Raw genomic sequence first — 17098 nt, 5'->3', positions numbered from 1 at the left:
CGTGTGTAAGATGCATCCTGTCCGCCGACATTGCAGGAATGAAAGAATTTATTAATATCTAATCAAACACAGACCGGTGGGGGGGATAAAATACAGACAAGCAATAAATAACACAAGGGAATCAAATCAATGAAGCCGGACGATGGGTGCAGTGGTTAGAAAAAAAACGGAAGCCGTCCGAATTACACATAATTATTTCTTATCAGCGAGAGCCGGAGTCTCCTGAGAGCGACATATTCCTTTATGTAATGTGAAAAGCCACAGTGGTATAGTGTATAAATAGACAAATTGTACATTCATGTCGTAAGGTCTCTAAGCAATATGGCTGCACCGGCATAACTGGTCATCGCATACTAATTAAAGGGACTTAATTCTAATGTCTTGCCAGTGCGGCCGTCATCGGTTCTTATTGTCCATATATTTCTCACAGCAAGCCATGGTGTCGACTGAAGCGGTATTAGCAATGCTGTTACATTGTAGCCCGTGGTGGGGGTAAGTCAGTAAAGCCACGTATGCGACTGGTCACATCTGGCACTAGATATCCTGCAGGGTGGAGGTTTCTCCTTTCTAGTGGATCCGTCAGGTCTCCGACCAGAAGGCAGGATAGGATCGAGGAGGCCGCGCCAAGCTCGGGGATAGACTTTTTTTATAATTTGACTCCTTATTTACATATAAAAAGCTGCCAGGACTCCTAGAGGAAGTCTGAGAGTCCGGCATACCAAACCCACCCACACAGTGATCCTCTATACGGTGGGGTGGGAGAATGACTCACAGGCTTCTACCAGCGCTTCCATATTGATTTTATAAAACGGTTGTTTCATCCTGAAATGGGTAAAATTGCAAAATACTTGTAAGAACCTGCAACTTTGGAATTTGCCCTTTATTAAAAATTCTCTCCGTTCTCAAAAACAAAGGAATTTTATAATATTCAGCTTGCTGCCTAAGTTACCGGACACCTCTGCAGTTTGAGTGGCCGGTTACCTAGGAGATCAGTGTGTCCCATGCTCCAGTACTAATGGCCCCAAAAGATCATGTTTTCAGGATTTCCTTAGTATTGTAAGAGCAATGGATCGGCGGTGGTGCCAGGCATCGAATGCCCACCGATCTGATATTTGATGGCTTATCCTTAGAGTAGGTCATCAATAAAAAAGTAATGGACAACCCCTTTAAATCATAAAAAACTTTATATCCCCACACTCAGCATCCCACCATCGCTCAACTGTTGCTTTTATTAGAGACCTGACAAAAGTACTTTAAAGATCTGACAGCCCGTTTTATTTTATTTTTTTGTTTAGCAGTTTTGAAGCATTGTTATGCCTCCAGCTCCTATGCAGACCCTGTGTAGACTAATCCTGTAGTCTTCTATTATTCTTCCACTGTTTTTTGGTTAGCCACAAATGCAGGAATAGATTACACAGAGTTGGGTTGACGTATTGAAATGGTAGAATTTTTTAAGGAAGATTTTACAGATCTTTTATTTTTGAAGGGGACACAGCATTGATTTAGCATAGCAGGACTCTAGGGGAAGCTTGAAAGGCAAAACACTAATGCCCGCTCTTCATTTGCAGGATGGGTAGGGGATAGAGACAAGCGGAAAAATTTTGCCCGCTGTACCAGGGTCCTGCTGATAGATTCGCTCATCTTTATTGGGGGGGCATGGGGACCCATTATTCTAAAATGCCATCACTTTGTAGAATGGTAAGATTCTTGCAAGATGCCGTCCCTCTCTGTAAGTGACTTATCTGCTAGGTAGAAGCACGCTGGAGACACAAGGGGGTGGCCGATCGATGGCTTAGATGGGGAGTAAAGGGCACAATGAGGGGTTCAAGCAGCAAAATGCTCCCCCCAAACTTCCCTCTCTGCATAGCGGCGATAAAGTGATCGTATCATCAGGATGCTACACTGGTTAGGATCGGGCGGACCCCCCACTCTTCCGCACTGGTACAAATGCACATTTTAGGTACAGGTGTGTCGATGGGAACAGATAGGCAGGCATTTTTCTGGGATGGGGGGGAATGATTGAAATCTATGACATTAGTGCAAGCATGATAGGTTTACTTCTCTGCTGCCCCCTCCAAAGAGCAGAATAGTGTCACGGTGCTTAACCTCTTATGTGCTAGAAAGGATTACGTAAATGGAGGCTGAATCAAACACAGTGAAGGGGGAGTCTGATGAAGAAAGGATTTGCAAGGACAGACATAAAAAGGAACTTAAGGGAAAGAAAGGAAAAAAAAAAAAAAGCAGCAGCCTCCGAGCAACGACAGCCCCGGGGGGGGGGGGCGATTGGCTTGTTGAGAGATTCTGCACAGTGGTCGCCTTCAGTCTAACTGAGGAGTTCCAGGTATGTAACGGGGACTTTGCCTTTCTGGTTCCCTCGCTCTCCGATAAGCCAGTCGGGGTCCATGCCAGGGAGGCTGTACACTGTGATTAGCTGGAACGGGAAAGGAAATGGCTAATGAGCAGTAAATCCTAAGGCCAAATTCATACATGCATGTATCAGAGGCTGAGTATGAGACATGGTGCACAAACTGGCCGTGGAGGTCTCTTTACTCTAACTGGATCGCCTCATAAGCTGTCAAGTCCAGGTGGTCCACAGATTGCAGTTCATACTTGGCCTGTCTGAATTTAGCCACACACATACTACATGAAACGCCACATCCAATGCTCACCTCATCGGCCATGAGGGCCAGCTCTGTGCTGTCCGCAGCCTCGTAGTCGTACAGCACTCTAGCTTTCCGTGTGCCACTCGCAGGGGGTTTGACGTCTGCTGGATTCAGCGTCCCTTCTGCAGGATTGGGGCTTACAGCTTGGAGCAAGGGGAGAGTGGCGGCTGGAGGAGAGACGCTGATTGGAGGGGAGACAACTGCTTCTGCGTTCCCCACAAATGTTGATGGAAACCTGTCAAGGATAATGGTGCATACTGGTTATCGGGGTGAGGAATCGATATTTAAGGGGGGGGGGGGTTTCTACAACTTGGACAACCCTTCCTTAAATGAAACTGTCATTTTTAATATAAACCCTATACACTCTCCTCTTATTCCAATGTTGTCAGAGCTGCGTCTGCCACTTGAGTGCTGCAGACCTTCAGCAGTCACTGATGGACTGCAGCACTCACACATCCCTTTCACTTAACTGTTTCATCTGGGATGCGATTTTTTATTTATTTTATATCTGGCAGAGTTTCATTTAAGAAGGGGCTACAATGACATCCTATGAACCCCGCTGGGCATCACAGGAATAACATATTGCTGGACCAAGGCCGCTATGTGATCCCAGCAGCATCACTAAATCATGCCTCAAATGCTATGGCCCATGATTCTCGGTGACATTTATGGGTTAACCACAGCGATCGGCACGTAACAGATTGCACCTAATGCATAGTGACATGCCCCATCGTGTGCGGACTGATCTGTATGATATACTTACACTTCACCCCTGGAGCTGGTGGCATAGAGGGGAAAAAATAATGCGTATTAGTCACTTCTGAAATATATTTACATGTTTTCAAAGGGGTATGGTGGTCTTGCCAAAGCAGACTTGGACCACCCCCTGCAGGCAGCGGTTGTGGGTTTCCTGCTACATGAGAGGCCATTGATGGACGTCCAGGCAGTTGCCATAAGGAGAAACAAAAACACCAGCCATCTGTCAGAGGCTTCTCATCTAGCTGATTACTGACTGCCTCTGCACTGATAGTGGGAGAAAAATCTCAAACAGAGCCATATACACGGGATAGAGTACAGAGGGAAGCCATCATCAGAAAATCACTTTTCAACTTTTTTTGTATATTTTTTCCCTGATTGCCATGATCAAAATTCATAATCTTGCAATTTCCACACTGGACACTGGGTTTCTTTCGAGTCATACTTCCTGATGGTTTCAACAGTCTCATTATCATCAGAGGCTGGATTACATTGTGTATACAGGTGTTACCTTGTCAGTGGATAACAGTATCCACCATTCACAATAGGTGATGTCACAGCTCACCTCCTCCTCCTGTACCATAAAAACACCTCTATATATACAGTAGAAAACCTATTGTGAATGGTGGATCCTATGTTATGTCACAGCTGATCTCCTCCCCCTCCCTTCACAATGAGCTTTGCACATGCTTATTAGACACAAAGACAAAATAGGGTTGGAGCCTGCCCATTGCAGCTAATATACATATGTTGTTTCCTGAAACAGGAAGTTAAAGTCTAACTAAAAGCCCATGGTGACAATTGCAAAAATTGTAACATTTATTACAAATTGCAATATGGAGGAAAAAAATACCTGATGTAAACAATAGGTGAGTTTCTAATCATTGCTGCCCTTTACAATGTCAGGCTCTGACTAAGGCCGGGGTCACACTTGCGAGAAATTGGCACGAGTCTCGTGTCTCAAAACCCGGCACTGCCGCCACAACTCGGGAGTGGAGCGTGTGGCGGCATGTATTTCTATGCAGCTGAACACTCTGCTCCCAAGTGCCGGCGGCAGTGCCGTGTTTTGAGACACGAGACTCGTGAAAGTTTCTTGCAAGTGTGACCCCAGCCTTAGGAGAACCTACAGATTTAACTGGCATAGCTTTCTTCAGTCTCCACAAGGAGAAACAGTGCCCCCTGCAGGTTCCAGCACATAAATGCCACTCTTCCTATGGATTCATACAAGTCTGTCCTGGTTATGTTATAGACACAAAGGCGTATGGCTCCTTAAAGTAAAGCTTTTTGTTATAAGGTGCCTAGGATAGATATGAATCCATGGAAGCAACTGAAGATTTCTATTAAATGAAGGATTGGTGCAGTAAGTATGGAAAATGTAATTAAACTCAAGCTGCACTTCACATCACAACCACTGGGTGGCCACAGACTTATTGCAAAATGTGTACAGTATGTATTTTTTTCCTTTTTAAATCTGGTTGCCTCCTGACTGTCATCTGGTGATATGGGACTGCAGAGGAAAGCAAAGCATGAGTTTCTGTATCTCCCAATGAAATCCATGGGAGCAATATAATCTCAAATGCAACATGCTCCCCCTAGTGGTGGCTGTTGGTAACTTTTATAAGAGACATGCAATAGCTGCAGCATAGAAGTGTGTACAAAGCCAACCCCAGCCGTCGCCTACATACCTGCCCAGCTGTTTTTGCAGATCCACCATGTACTGGTAGCACTGAGCATAGTATGTCGCCTGGGCCTCTGCAAACTCGTGCAAGCAGCGAAGGTGATTGACCTGTGGAAGACACGGCAGGTGACCCACGCCATTCTCTCCAGGATACAGTTTCCTATGTCGTGGCAGACACCCCTTGGTGAACAAGTAAGGTGAAAAGTCACAGACAGAGGAGCGGATCCACTTGGTTAACAGGAATTGACCTTTACCCAACCTAGGAGACTTTTTTTTTTCTTTTACAGGATTATTTCCATATCTACAACCATTTCTATAGTTGCAATAAATCCTAACCTACAGGTTGCATTATATAATCCAGAGCTGTAATGCATGGAGGACTCCCAGCCGCTGGTATACACTCACGTGAGTGCTGCTGATCCCCTCCAGGAGCAGTCTGGTCACTTCTGCCTGACGATCAAACTCGGTCTGAGCCACCCTCAGCTCATGTTCTGCCTGCAAGAGAAATCAATCGCCTCTACATTAACCTAAGAATGCAGAGACCAGAATAAAGACTCCGCACCTTCCTGAGCAGTCACGGGGAACAAGGAAGATCCATCTGAGCTGCTAGAAAAATTGCTCAAATAGCAATTCCCTAATGTAATCAGCACCATCAACTTCCCACAGACACATATTAGTGAATTGCTATTTAACCGTCAAGTAATATTAAACTGAAAATCCATCTGGATCCGTGTAATATGATTAAAAAAAAAATAAAATTGCATTCTGATATACATTGCACTCAGTGGTAACAGAATGTAGCGAACTCCCTTTAGTGGTGACTGCAGGGAGCTACAATGGTATTGGGCGCAAAGTATATCAGAAAGCAGCGAGCTCCCTCTAGTGGTGACTGCTGGGAGCTAAAATGTTATTACTAAGTGCAATGTATATCAGAAGGTGGTGCGCTCCCTCTAGTGGTAATTTAATGCTATTACTGGGTGCAAAGTATACCAAAATGCAGTGAGCTCCCTCCTGTTGTGACTGCAGGTAATTAAAGTGTTATTACTGAGTACAAAAGTACCTACAGCAGGGTATTTTTTCTTTTTGCTTCTCTCTTGGGTTTTGTCCGCTTTATGGCCAGTATGAACATGTTCCTATTTTGCATGCATACCAATGTTGTACTCCAGTTGTTGTTGTTGTTTTTGGATAGTTTTACATTTCTGCATTTAGTTCAAGTAAGGGTGTGGCCTCCCCTCCTTTAAGATGGATTTTACTTTAAAAAGCTCTCCACTCGCCGTGTGTCCATGTTTTGGTTTCCAAGTAGTATCATTTCTCCTTGCAGAGAATGACATGCTAAGCCATTGAGATTCTGGCTTGGCTTTTATCCTAAGTCATGTAACAAGGCTCGTTAAAGGGTCGACATTGACTTTTAGGAATGCTACTTCCAATAGGTGGCACTAGAGTTCTAGTCCTCTTCCTCTCTGAAGAGACAATTTGCATAAGTAGCATGTTTTGGTTCTGCTGCTGTTCAACAGATCCCAGATCCTTATTCACAGGGACATCACTATGATGCATGGTAAGGTTTTCATATTAAAGGTAAAGACCATCCTAAACTTCGGTACATCTTGACGTTGGCGGGATGGCTTTTACGTTTATGCACTAATGGGTTCACTTACAGTAGGGTTTTTTATTTTGCTTGTCTTATTTTGACAGTATATCAGAAGGCAGTGCACTCCCTCTAGTGTTGGGTGAATGTTATTACTAAGTACAATGTATCAATACTGTACAATGAACTCCCTCTATAAGTGGCTGCAGGCAGCTTGAATTCTATTACTGGGTGCAAAGTATATCAGAAAGCAGTTAGCGCCCTCTAGTATAGAAAGTAGGGAGTTAAAATGTTATTACCAAGTGCAAAGTAAATCAACATAATTCAGCTAGCTCCCTCTAATGGTGTCTGCAAGCAGCTACAACTATATTAAAGGGAATCTGTCACCCCATTTTTCGACTATAAGCTGCCAGCACCGCCATCAGGGGCTTATCTACAGCATTCTGTAATGCTGTAGATAAGCCCCCGATGTAACCTGAAAGATAAGAAAAAGGAGTTAGAATATACTCACCCAGGGATGGCGGTGCCGGCAGCTTATAGACAAAATAGGTGACAGACTCCCTTTAAATCTATGTCTATGCAGGAGATTTGGGGGCTGTGTATCAGAAACCAAGCTCTAATCGCTGTAAAATGTATATGTTAAAAAATATATTTTTTTTAAAAAAATGCTGGGCTTCTATTTAAAAAAGGTGGCTGCAAAGCCTTAGCCTAAAAGGCACGTCACATAGATGGGCTATCTGCATGACGTAGGGTATGCCACTTGTACTGAATTAGCCTGGATGCATCTGAATAACTGGGACAGATAATCCACCACACTAATAGAGAGGGATCTCTACTATATTCAAGTAGAGGACTGCTCATAAGAAATCTAAAATAAATGGCAAAAATCTATATCTTATGACATACCTGAGGTCAGGAACGGTACCAGCTGATGAGATTAGCTTGGGAATTGAAAAGGGTAACCCTATAAAAATACCCTAATAGTTTTGAACACATCTTTCCTCCATTACTGTACTGCCATGTAACTGGATGGGAAATGAGCTGCAAATCTGGGCCAAAATCTGTGTGATTTGGTGCCGATTTATCGTGAATATTTTATGTGAACATCCCCAAATGGTGAAGAGCCGATGAATGCGCATGGAAGGCAGCCGAGACATTCTCTATCCCTTTTGTAGGGACGGGTGACAAGCCACCTCAGGGATATCAATACACTCTAAAGGGCCAATATGCTGGTAGGTTTGGGTTACCTTTCAATATGGCTGCCTCCACTTGGGCTAAGCTCATGTTATAGGTAAAAGTACAGTTGTCCTAGTGATATGGGCAACAGAATGTATGACTGGACATGGTGTAAGCACCCAACGTTAAGGACGGGGTCGTGCATCCTACAGGCAGTGGGGACGTGCATCCTAAGGGCGGTGCAGAGGATCATGCTGGGAGGGAAGCAGCAATCAACAAAACAAGAAACATTATACAGAAAACAAACACGTGGCACCTGAACCAGTCCTATATCTGTAGAAAACTAATCTACCTACAGTGACAATCAAAATTATTCACCTCCACAAATTAAAATTTATCAAAGTTTATAGATTTTCTGCAATAAACCAATGAATCAAGAACAAGGTAAATAGCTGAATATAACAAGTAATTTCTCTAAATTCAGCACAAAATGCTACTGCAGTCTCAGAATTATTCACCCCCTTCATGACAAGCATTTTTAGTACTTAGTAGTGGACAACCCCCTATAATGCAACCACTTTTCAATCTAAATGTTTGACCCTGTTAAAATAAGAACCCTTAAGTACTCATCTCCCGTACCGGTGGAGCTCACGACGCCAGAGCCGATTGGGTGCAGGGCTCACGTGAGCCCCAGGAACACAAGTGCCAACGCCGCTGGAACAGTACTGATACGGGGGCAAAGTCAAATCGTCAAGGGGTTATCCTAGTAGTTAACAACCCCTTTAATAAAGTACCTACAACTGTTATGACATACTGCAAATATGATGCATAGCCAGACACCAGGTTTAGAGCGCATTCTTGAGGAACCCTAGCCCATTCCTCATGGGCAATAACCTCCAATTCACAAATCTTGGGTTTGTGTGTAGAATCCCATAGAAAACTTTTGATGGGATAAGGAGGCGGATCAAAATCAGACGATTACTACCGAATATTCCAGGACTTCTACTGATCCAAGTCTTGATAAGACTTTGATATGCCTTTTCAGCTTCTTCCCAGAAGGGGTAACATTTTTCTCTTAGGATTATTATTAATGTGTATATATATAGATAGATAGATAGATAATGCTGTAATTTTCCAGGGCCGGAGAAAGTAAAGTAGCCTCACAGCCGACGTGACTCCCCGACGTAGGCATCACCGAGCCGCCATCACGCCCCGACGTAGGCATCACCGAGCCGCCGTCACGCCCCGACGTAGGCATCACCGAGCCGCCGTCACGCCCCGACGTAGGCATCACCGAGCCGCCGTCACGCCCCGACGTAGGCATCACCGAGCCGCCGTCATGCCCCGAGACGTAGGCATCACCGAGCCGCCATCACATCATATTTTCATCAAGTCATAACAGCCAGAGGCACTCCAATAAGCACTAAATATGCTTGTTATGGTGGGGGTGGGGGTTGGCGGGATTCGGTCAGAGACTTCAGTGGTCAGTGAAAAGCACAATTTATGTTGAATTTGTGGAGACATCACTCGTTATATTCGCTGTGTTGCTATTTACATAATAAGCTGAATTTACAATGGGGGGGTTTGAATAATTATTATTGCAATTGTATCAAATGTCCTCCGATATGGAGCTGTAGGTTTTGCATCGCGAACCTGCTCCTCAGTGAAGTCCACACTACACAGTGCACTGGTAAACACCAGGGTCGGCAGAGACCCCTTTATACACATAGGTTAGGCCAACACTGATGTCATACAAACCCCCTATACCATGCACTATTCTGATACCAGCCAGAAGCTCATGTCTGTGGCTTGTGCCTCTGGCTCGCGGGTATCGTTGGATAATGACGCTATGCTGGGAGTATTTGTGCTTCTTGGAGGATTTAAATTAAAATAATTTAAAAGGATTATTCCCATAAAATCAAGTCACCCCTTATCCATGGGCTAGTGGTTATTTTATTGATTGCTGGGGGTCTGACCACTGGAATCACCGAGTGATCACAATATTGGGAGTGGGGTTGTGCATGATCTAAAGTGTTATGAAAAGTTGTTAAGTAGTGTAAAATAGCAAACTATTTTTGAACAATCACGTGTGGGTGGTCCCGATCTCTTGTGGTCCCAGTTTGCAATCCAGATCCAGCGGTATCCAATGCCTGGGCAGTGCGCAGATGAAGACAAGGCCGGTACATCGCCCTTTACTGTATGCGCGCCAGAGGCTGACAGTGCTAGTTTGCAAGCCTAGAACCACCCACGTCACAATTTTTTCCTTTTCCTCCCCTTCATTGCTGAAAATGACTATTTACAGATTTTAAATTTGTACATATTTCATTACTCATTATACTGTATAATGCTATGACTTCACTTTAGGGCCTCATATGTGCCGAAAGGATCCCTTTAAAGGGCCATTGATCTCGGGGTGATACTGTGGGTTATGAGACAGGTTAATTCACATTTAGGTAACTGGACATTTTCAGAAAGGGAGACAAAGCATTGATCATCTAGGTGCAGTCAATTTTCTGAACCTGTCCTCGAAGAACAACACTTGGATCTGACTCATCTCACCTGGTCCAATTCTTTTAACAAAGGACAGTAAACAAATTTACTATTTATACCAATATGGGGCCAGGAGTTGGCTTCCATGAACTGTGTAGTGATGGGGTTTTCTGAGGACCCTGTATTAATGCCGATGCACATTTTGGTTAAGCATCGGCCACATTAGGTGTCTGCGTGGTCTTGGATGCACTTACCTTGTCCACCTCGTCACTCCAAAGCTGCAGTCACAGAGTAACAGGAGAGATGAGTCTGAGATACGTCATAGGCACTCAACAAAACACAACAGCCAGTGATGGTTCACAGAAGGGAAGGAAAGGGAAGGGTTAAGTTGGGGCATTGATCAATGGAGGGTCATCATTTACTTAGTTTCTTACTCAGGAAGAAGGGATTAGAGGGATGTACAATACGCAACCCATCATGATTTTGCAATGGAGAGCCATTATTTTTGAGTCATCTGGACCCTAACATCAACCTCAATTCACAAGAAGCGTGTTCACAACAACAGCCTAGCAAAGTGCCCTATGTGTATGTGTTGCACTGACATCATCTGGGCATGGCAAGGCCATAAAACTACCTCAAGGGCCAACCATGGTGAAGCAAACACCCAGATGGTCAAAAAATGCTCTCCAGAGGCAACCATGGCCAATAAAGAGAGCTAGAGTCAAAAAAGGTCTTCATGTGGCAACCAAGGTCCAAAAGGGGCAATCATAGCAAATCATAGATACAAAAGAACAAAACACTATTTACCGTATACAACCAAGAGATTGGGTACCCTATTAGGAGATGGGTCTACATCCATGCCAACCTTATTATTATGAGACCTTCATAATAACCACCTATATCCTCAAAGAGCATCTTTCCTTCCCCATAAGCGCCAAAGTAACTGTGGATGGGCATTATCTGAGAGGTGACACCAAGCTGAAATGTTGGATTGTTAAATAAGACATGATACTTGCCATAAAAACATATTTCTGTTAAACTGATGTTCTCCTGAATCTGGGGTAGTTTTTCTTTTCTTCCTGCGCCTCTCCGTCACCAAGATATGGCCCACTCTTTCCTGTATATAAACACAGGGAAAATGAGGCCATATCTCAGGAATGGAGAGGGACAGGCACAAAAAGAAAAGCATGGTCAGATTCAGGAGAATAGAGGCATTTTAACTAGGTAAAATAATTACAAATTTATGGCAAAACGCTTATATCACCTTTAAGAACATATTACTTTCCTCTAACCTGACATAATCCAATTTACACCAATAATGGTCATCGTAATCCTCTGAAGGTACATTTTGGCAAGGACTACACAACAAATAACGTCTTGGATAAAGCCATTTTAACTCTGGTCACAATTTGCATCACCAACCCAACAAAGACAGGTTTTTAGATGTTCATCAAAACGTGGTCTCCTGGCCAACAACCCCACGCACCATGCTTTAGGCCACAGTTACATTATCGAGATCAGCAGTCAACAAGTCATACACAAAATGAGGTCTCCAATATTGTGCTATAGACATAAAAAAAAAAACACCACATCGACTCTTCCAAAATGACATCTACTATATAAAAAGGATCTAAACCTGGAAAATTGAGGTGGCTCTCCGTATATCAGCACAGCTCTACCATGTTAGAAGGGAGTGGAGTTAGTGTAATACATTGCTATAAGGGTTAATAATTTAGTGAGCCTGGAGGGAGTGGGGGGGGGGGGGGGGGAAGGATAGGAATTGACGAGGATTAGGAGGAAGGTGGTTTCGATTGATCTTACCGCTGACGCACTGGCCGACAATACGTAATTACGAGGTCGGGTCTCCTGAAAATCAGGCAAAGCCTGTGGGGAACAGAGCTCATGTCATGCAGGGAGAACATGAATGTGATAACAGAAGCACACAAACAATAAAAACAAAAAATGCACATGGATGGGTAAAGGGGACAAATAGCGGAGTTACTAAAGGCCCTCCACAGAAATAAGGGAGCAAAGAGAGCCATAACCATGGGTTTTCAATATATCTGACTAACTGTTCTTTGTCTGTTCCTGCGGAGGATTAAAAATGGAGCATGTCCTTTATAAATATGGAGGATGGAGTGGCTGCTGGGTCCAGGTAGTTCCTCCATTTATACGTCCCATTAGATTCTATCAATAGTTCCCCTCAACTATTTGACTGCTGGAAGAAAAAGGGTCCATGTTACCCATAGCAATCAACCCACAGCCTGGTCAGTGTCATTTCTTGAGCTACAAAACTGGTCGCTGAAAATGCAACACAGCGCGTTTTTTGGGCACTGAGCGCAGCAAAATCATACCAGCGCACGGTCAGCGTACCCAACACTAAATATATGGTATGCTGATCGCATGTAGCGTCATGTGATCCTAGGAGGAGCTGACCGAAGGGGGCGGAGCTAAGCGGCGGTCCTGTGCCCGAGAACGCTAGTGTGAAACTAGCCTAAGGAGGCTCTGCCTGGCAACTAGATTTGAAAAGACTGAGATTGTTAGGTAGTGTGTATCTAGCAACGAGTCACACATGACGAAAAAGGTTATAAAAAAAAAAAAAAAGTTCTTGTTGTACATCACAGTCTTCTGTTGAGTGTCCATTCTTGAGCTGGAGACTTGGTTACTAACCGGTTTTGCAAAGATTGTGGTTGTTGGGAAGTGTGTTCATAGCAACCAGACAGGCAGTCATAACTGGACAGGTTAGTAAAGAGCTGGGGAATATACTGGTGACAAATAAAGAGATAAGAAGCTTCGAGGCAGCCATACTATACAACTCCCCATCCCAGGGTTGTGCTATTAACCCTCTTAACTCCCCAGAATGTCAAAGTACATCCTAGGGAGCCGACACACTGCCCCATCGATGGAAAAATTAAATTGTCTTGGAAAATGGCAAGATTTTTTTTTTTTTTTTTACATAAAATAAGGCTGGTGGGAAAAAAAAAAAAAGGCAGGCGAAAAAAAAATCTAGACAAGTTTGGCATCACTGTTAACATGCTGACCTGGAGAAATCATGTTGTCAGCTCATTTTTATTGCACAATCAACGCCGTAAAAACACAACCCGAAAAACAATGGAATACCACGTGATTTTTATTGGGCGGTGGGGACGTAGTTACCATTTCTCCTGACTTGGCATTTTTTTCTAGTCTTTCAGTACATTAGACGATGAAATGAATTAAATTGTTCAAAACTACACAGGCCGTCAAAAAGTTATCTGGGCAATTGTCAATCGCAGAATAATGTAACAAGTATATTTCCCATAGAGTTTATGGATTTTTACCATCCACTTAGTTAACGCAAAGTAGATCTGCTGGAAGATCAGCAGTGAAACCTGCATTTAACATAGGGAAGAGCGGCCATGTGAAGAACTATTGTTAACAAGTTGGTTGCTATGGGAACAAAGCCACTGTGGATCCAGGACGACAGTATCTGAAGGACGGAGGTCATGGTCAAGTATGTGATTAATTTCCCCCTAAAATAAATATAAAAACTGGCATGCATATCCAAGTCCATGAGTCGTCCCCTTCTCATATAAAAGCCAGGTGACAACCAATATGGCCGCCATTACGGTTCTTTTGTTATAGCAGTAGGAGTAAGCGATCAGAATTAGGAGTCTGCAGAAGCAGACCTTTCTAAATGAAGGGGAACGTGAACAGCTCAGCCTAAAACTCACTACCAAAATAATACCGCCATACAGTACACAAGTTATGCCACTATGGTTATCGCCAGTATTTCTAGAAATTTTTCAGCAACCTAAAATGGATTGGTCACCAGATTTCACAAAAGAAACTGCATATATTTTTACATAGATCTCTGACAACCTGATGAGAAGGATGTACTTACTAACAAGAGACACCATCTTTTTTTTTTTTAATTAATTTTCCGGTGACATGTCCGTATAAGAGCTTGTTTTATGCGGGACAAATTCTAGTTTTGAATAAAACCTCTTTTATCAAATCATTTTTTTTGAAAGAAAGAAAAATGTCACCATTTTCCGAGACCAGTAGCAATTTTCTCTGTCAATGGTTCAGTATCAGAACTTGTTTGTGTGTAGAGATATAGTTTTAATTCGTACTATTCTGAGGTACAATGTTTTGATTGCTTTAAAAAAAAAAAAAAATTTGGGCGAGACTGAAAACAGCAATAGATTTTTTTTTCCTCCTTTATGATGATAATCTTGTGGGTTAAAACTATTTTCATATTGGACTTTTACTTGTGCAGCACCAAATATTTCTATTTTTTTAATTTCCTTGATCGTTAAATGTGGAAAAAAAAGGGAGGGGAGGGATGTTTAAATTATTATTTTTCTTTATTTCTGACTTATCCATGGCAGCATCGCACACCTTCAATACTGCTGTCAGACTGTTGCTAACCAGCAGCGATTGGATGCTAGCTGTGTAACGCAGATGGCGCCTGCCTTGTGTGGAGCAGGCTCAGCTCTTGAGCGCTCATCCAATATAGGACATATCATTGCATCCTACATCAAGATGGACTTAAAAATCAGAATTTAATGAGCTCAGGATTTTCTAGCCCTTCTTGACATTTGATTTTCAAGACATGTACACCAGTCTCATCAGGTCTAACATTGCTCTTTAATAATGTATCCGGTTGCTCTTGTGAAAGACGGATTTGCTTTAACAGTAAGTGGACGACTCCTGAACTTACACAGATTGTGGGGTTTTTTAGCTCAATTTTAGGTGGGAGATTTGATAATGAGAGGATAGTTGCCTTTATGCAATATCGAAAACCGACATGGGCATCAGCTTGCTTGGTTGATATGACTGGCAGCACATCACAACATAAATCTATTCACAATGGTTAATTTGCTACCGCCAACCATTATACATAGTTGTTCGGGATGAGGCGGACATAGTAGGGTGTCGGGGGGCCCCATCTCCTTCCATACAGATATTTCCTGTCCAGTTAATTAGCTGCGATACAAAACTTCAAAGTACAATGCAGAGAAGCTAGCAACATGCAAAAAAGCAGAGAAGGGAAGCACGACACAGGAGGACGGAAATATCACAGCCGGTAGGAGGTGGGGGATCACAGCGCACAAGTCGTAAGTGCCATACAGGAGCTCAAAACTAATGCCACCCTTTTACAAACAAGAGGCAATTAGTATTTTTATTCCGCTGTCCTCAACTATACAGCCAAGAGGCTGCAGATATCCCACCATGAGATTGACACCGATTCCCATCACATTAATTGCTCCATTTTTGGTTCAGGTGCTCAATTACACTTCCAGCTCTAGGATATGGCCGTTCAGTGTTGTCATAAGGACCCAAATTTGCATATTGCCAAGGTCATTCGCTCTGGATATGGGGCAAAATATAACCATCCTGAATTTTACTGTAGCTACCAACCATTCCAATAACTGTGCCCATCAACATAATGGGCAAAACCATAAAAGGGTTTTTCAGGGCACACACAAAAGAAAAAAATATGTTAATCCCTGTAATGAGTCCCCAAACCTTTGTTACTTGTTATTTTCATATATCTGCTCTCCATTCATCCTTGTGTTTTGTTACTGTTTACATACGGAACTGTCTGCCAGATTTTCCTCTAGACGACATTTCCCAAAAGGCAGAGTTGTATCTGTTCTACAGTGGATTCACTCACAATTCATCTACAAAGCACCACACTGAGACTCTTATACAGTCTCAAGATGGATAAATATCTGCACGTACAGTTTCTCCTACTTCACCAAAACTCTTCTGGCATTCAATAATTTTACTGACATAATGTTCTATGTGCAGACACAGTCATTACACAGGATCCGGGTACGGCAGGGTACCAATTAATTAGTCATATAATATATTCATTTATTATAATGTAATCTAGCAGTCTGGAATAATCAGCACCATCTCCTTTGGTCAAAATCACAAGCTGATATTTGTTGGTCTATTTGAAACATCTAATGTGTATGCCCTCTCCCTCCCTTCTTCCTTGTGCACATCATCAGTCACTGTAAACTTGCAGAGCATCACACACCATGCCCCACTGGCATCACCGTTCAGAGCATACTGCAGAGCTGCTAGCTGAGCTATAAAATGCACAGACAGGAAATCTCTTCTCTGTGCTTTGAATTGATATGTTACAGCTCAGGAACAGAGCAGAATTTTAACGAGTGCAAGTAAATTATAATGTTTCTTAATTTCTAATAAGTTTTATAATGCTTTAAAAAAAAAAAATCTGTGTGCCCGGAAATCCCCTTTAAAATAGTGTTTGGACGGACCATGCAGCAGTTAGCAGTGGAAAATGGGTTATACGTATGGTATCAAATTATAGAAATAGTGCAAAAAAAAAAAAAAAAAAAAAAAGGTATGCAACAGATGTAGCAGTGCCAAGTTAATCAATGCAGTACAGTACAGCACAGTGTTATCAATCAAAGCAGTACAGCAGAGTATTATTGCACCACTGTGTAATAACGCACTGGATTCAAAACCTAAAATAACCATTTGGCAACGCATTCAGCTCTGCTACATCTGCATTTAAACCCACAAAACTGATTCACACTGCACACATGCAATTAGGGCAGGACGGTCAAAATTCTAGCATTGTTAGCCAATCCTGAAATGCCTAGATGGTATATTTTGTGCACTCAGATAGATATACAGTTGGGCTCAAAAGTTTATATACCCTGGGAGAAGTTTTGCTTTCTTGGCTTTTTTTCAGATAATATGAATGATAACACCAAAACTTTTTCT

At 42.8% G+C, this 17098-nt stretch overlaps 1 protein-coding gene across 7 annotated transcripts in view; it reads right to left on the bottom strand.

Annotated features, from left to right (window-relative positions):
- Window positions 1-6: 6 nt before the first annotated feature.
- SH3GLB2 (SH3 domain containing GRB2 like, endophilin B2) overlaps window positions 7-17098 on the bottom strand; it is a 48767-nt gene continuing 31675 nt past the window's right edge. For 2 of the 7 annotated variants that reach the window (XM_073541006.1, XM_073541007.1), the window contains 7 exons: window positions 12170-12232; window positions 10603-10626; window positions 5503-5592; window positions 5105-5205; window positions 3427-3441; window positions 2670-2898; window positions 7-2431 (listed from right to left, as the gene is read on the bottom strand). In XM_073541006.1, the coding sequence (XP_073397107.1) occupies window positions 2324-2431; window positions 2670-2898; window positions 3427-3441; window positions 5105-5205; window positions 5503-5592; window positions 10603-10626; window positions 12170-12232 (630 nt within the window). In that variant the 3' untranslated portion in view covers window positions 7-2323. The remainder of the gene's footprint in view (window positions 2432-2669; window positions 2899-3426; window positions 3442-5104; window positions 5206-5502; window positions 5593-10602; window positions 10627-12169; window positions 12233-17098) is intronic. The other 5 variants (XM_073541008.1, XM_073541009.1, XM_073541010.1 and 2 more) reach the window with 3 other exon arrangements.

This window comes from Dendrobates tinctorius, unplaced genomic scaffold, assembly GCF_039654945.1.
Source record: "Dendrobates tinctorius isolate UK_male_01 unplaced genomic scaffold, ASM3965494v1 ptg000120l, whole genome shotgun sequence".
NCBI lineage: Eukaryota > Metazoa > Chordata > Amphibia > Anura > Dendrobatidae > Dendrobates > Dendrobates tinctorius.
This window is presented reverse-complemented; position numbering and strand designations above follow the sequence as displayed.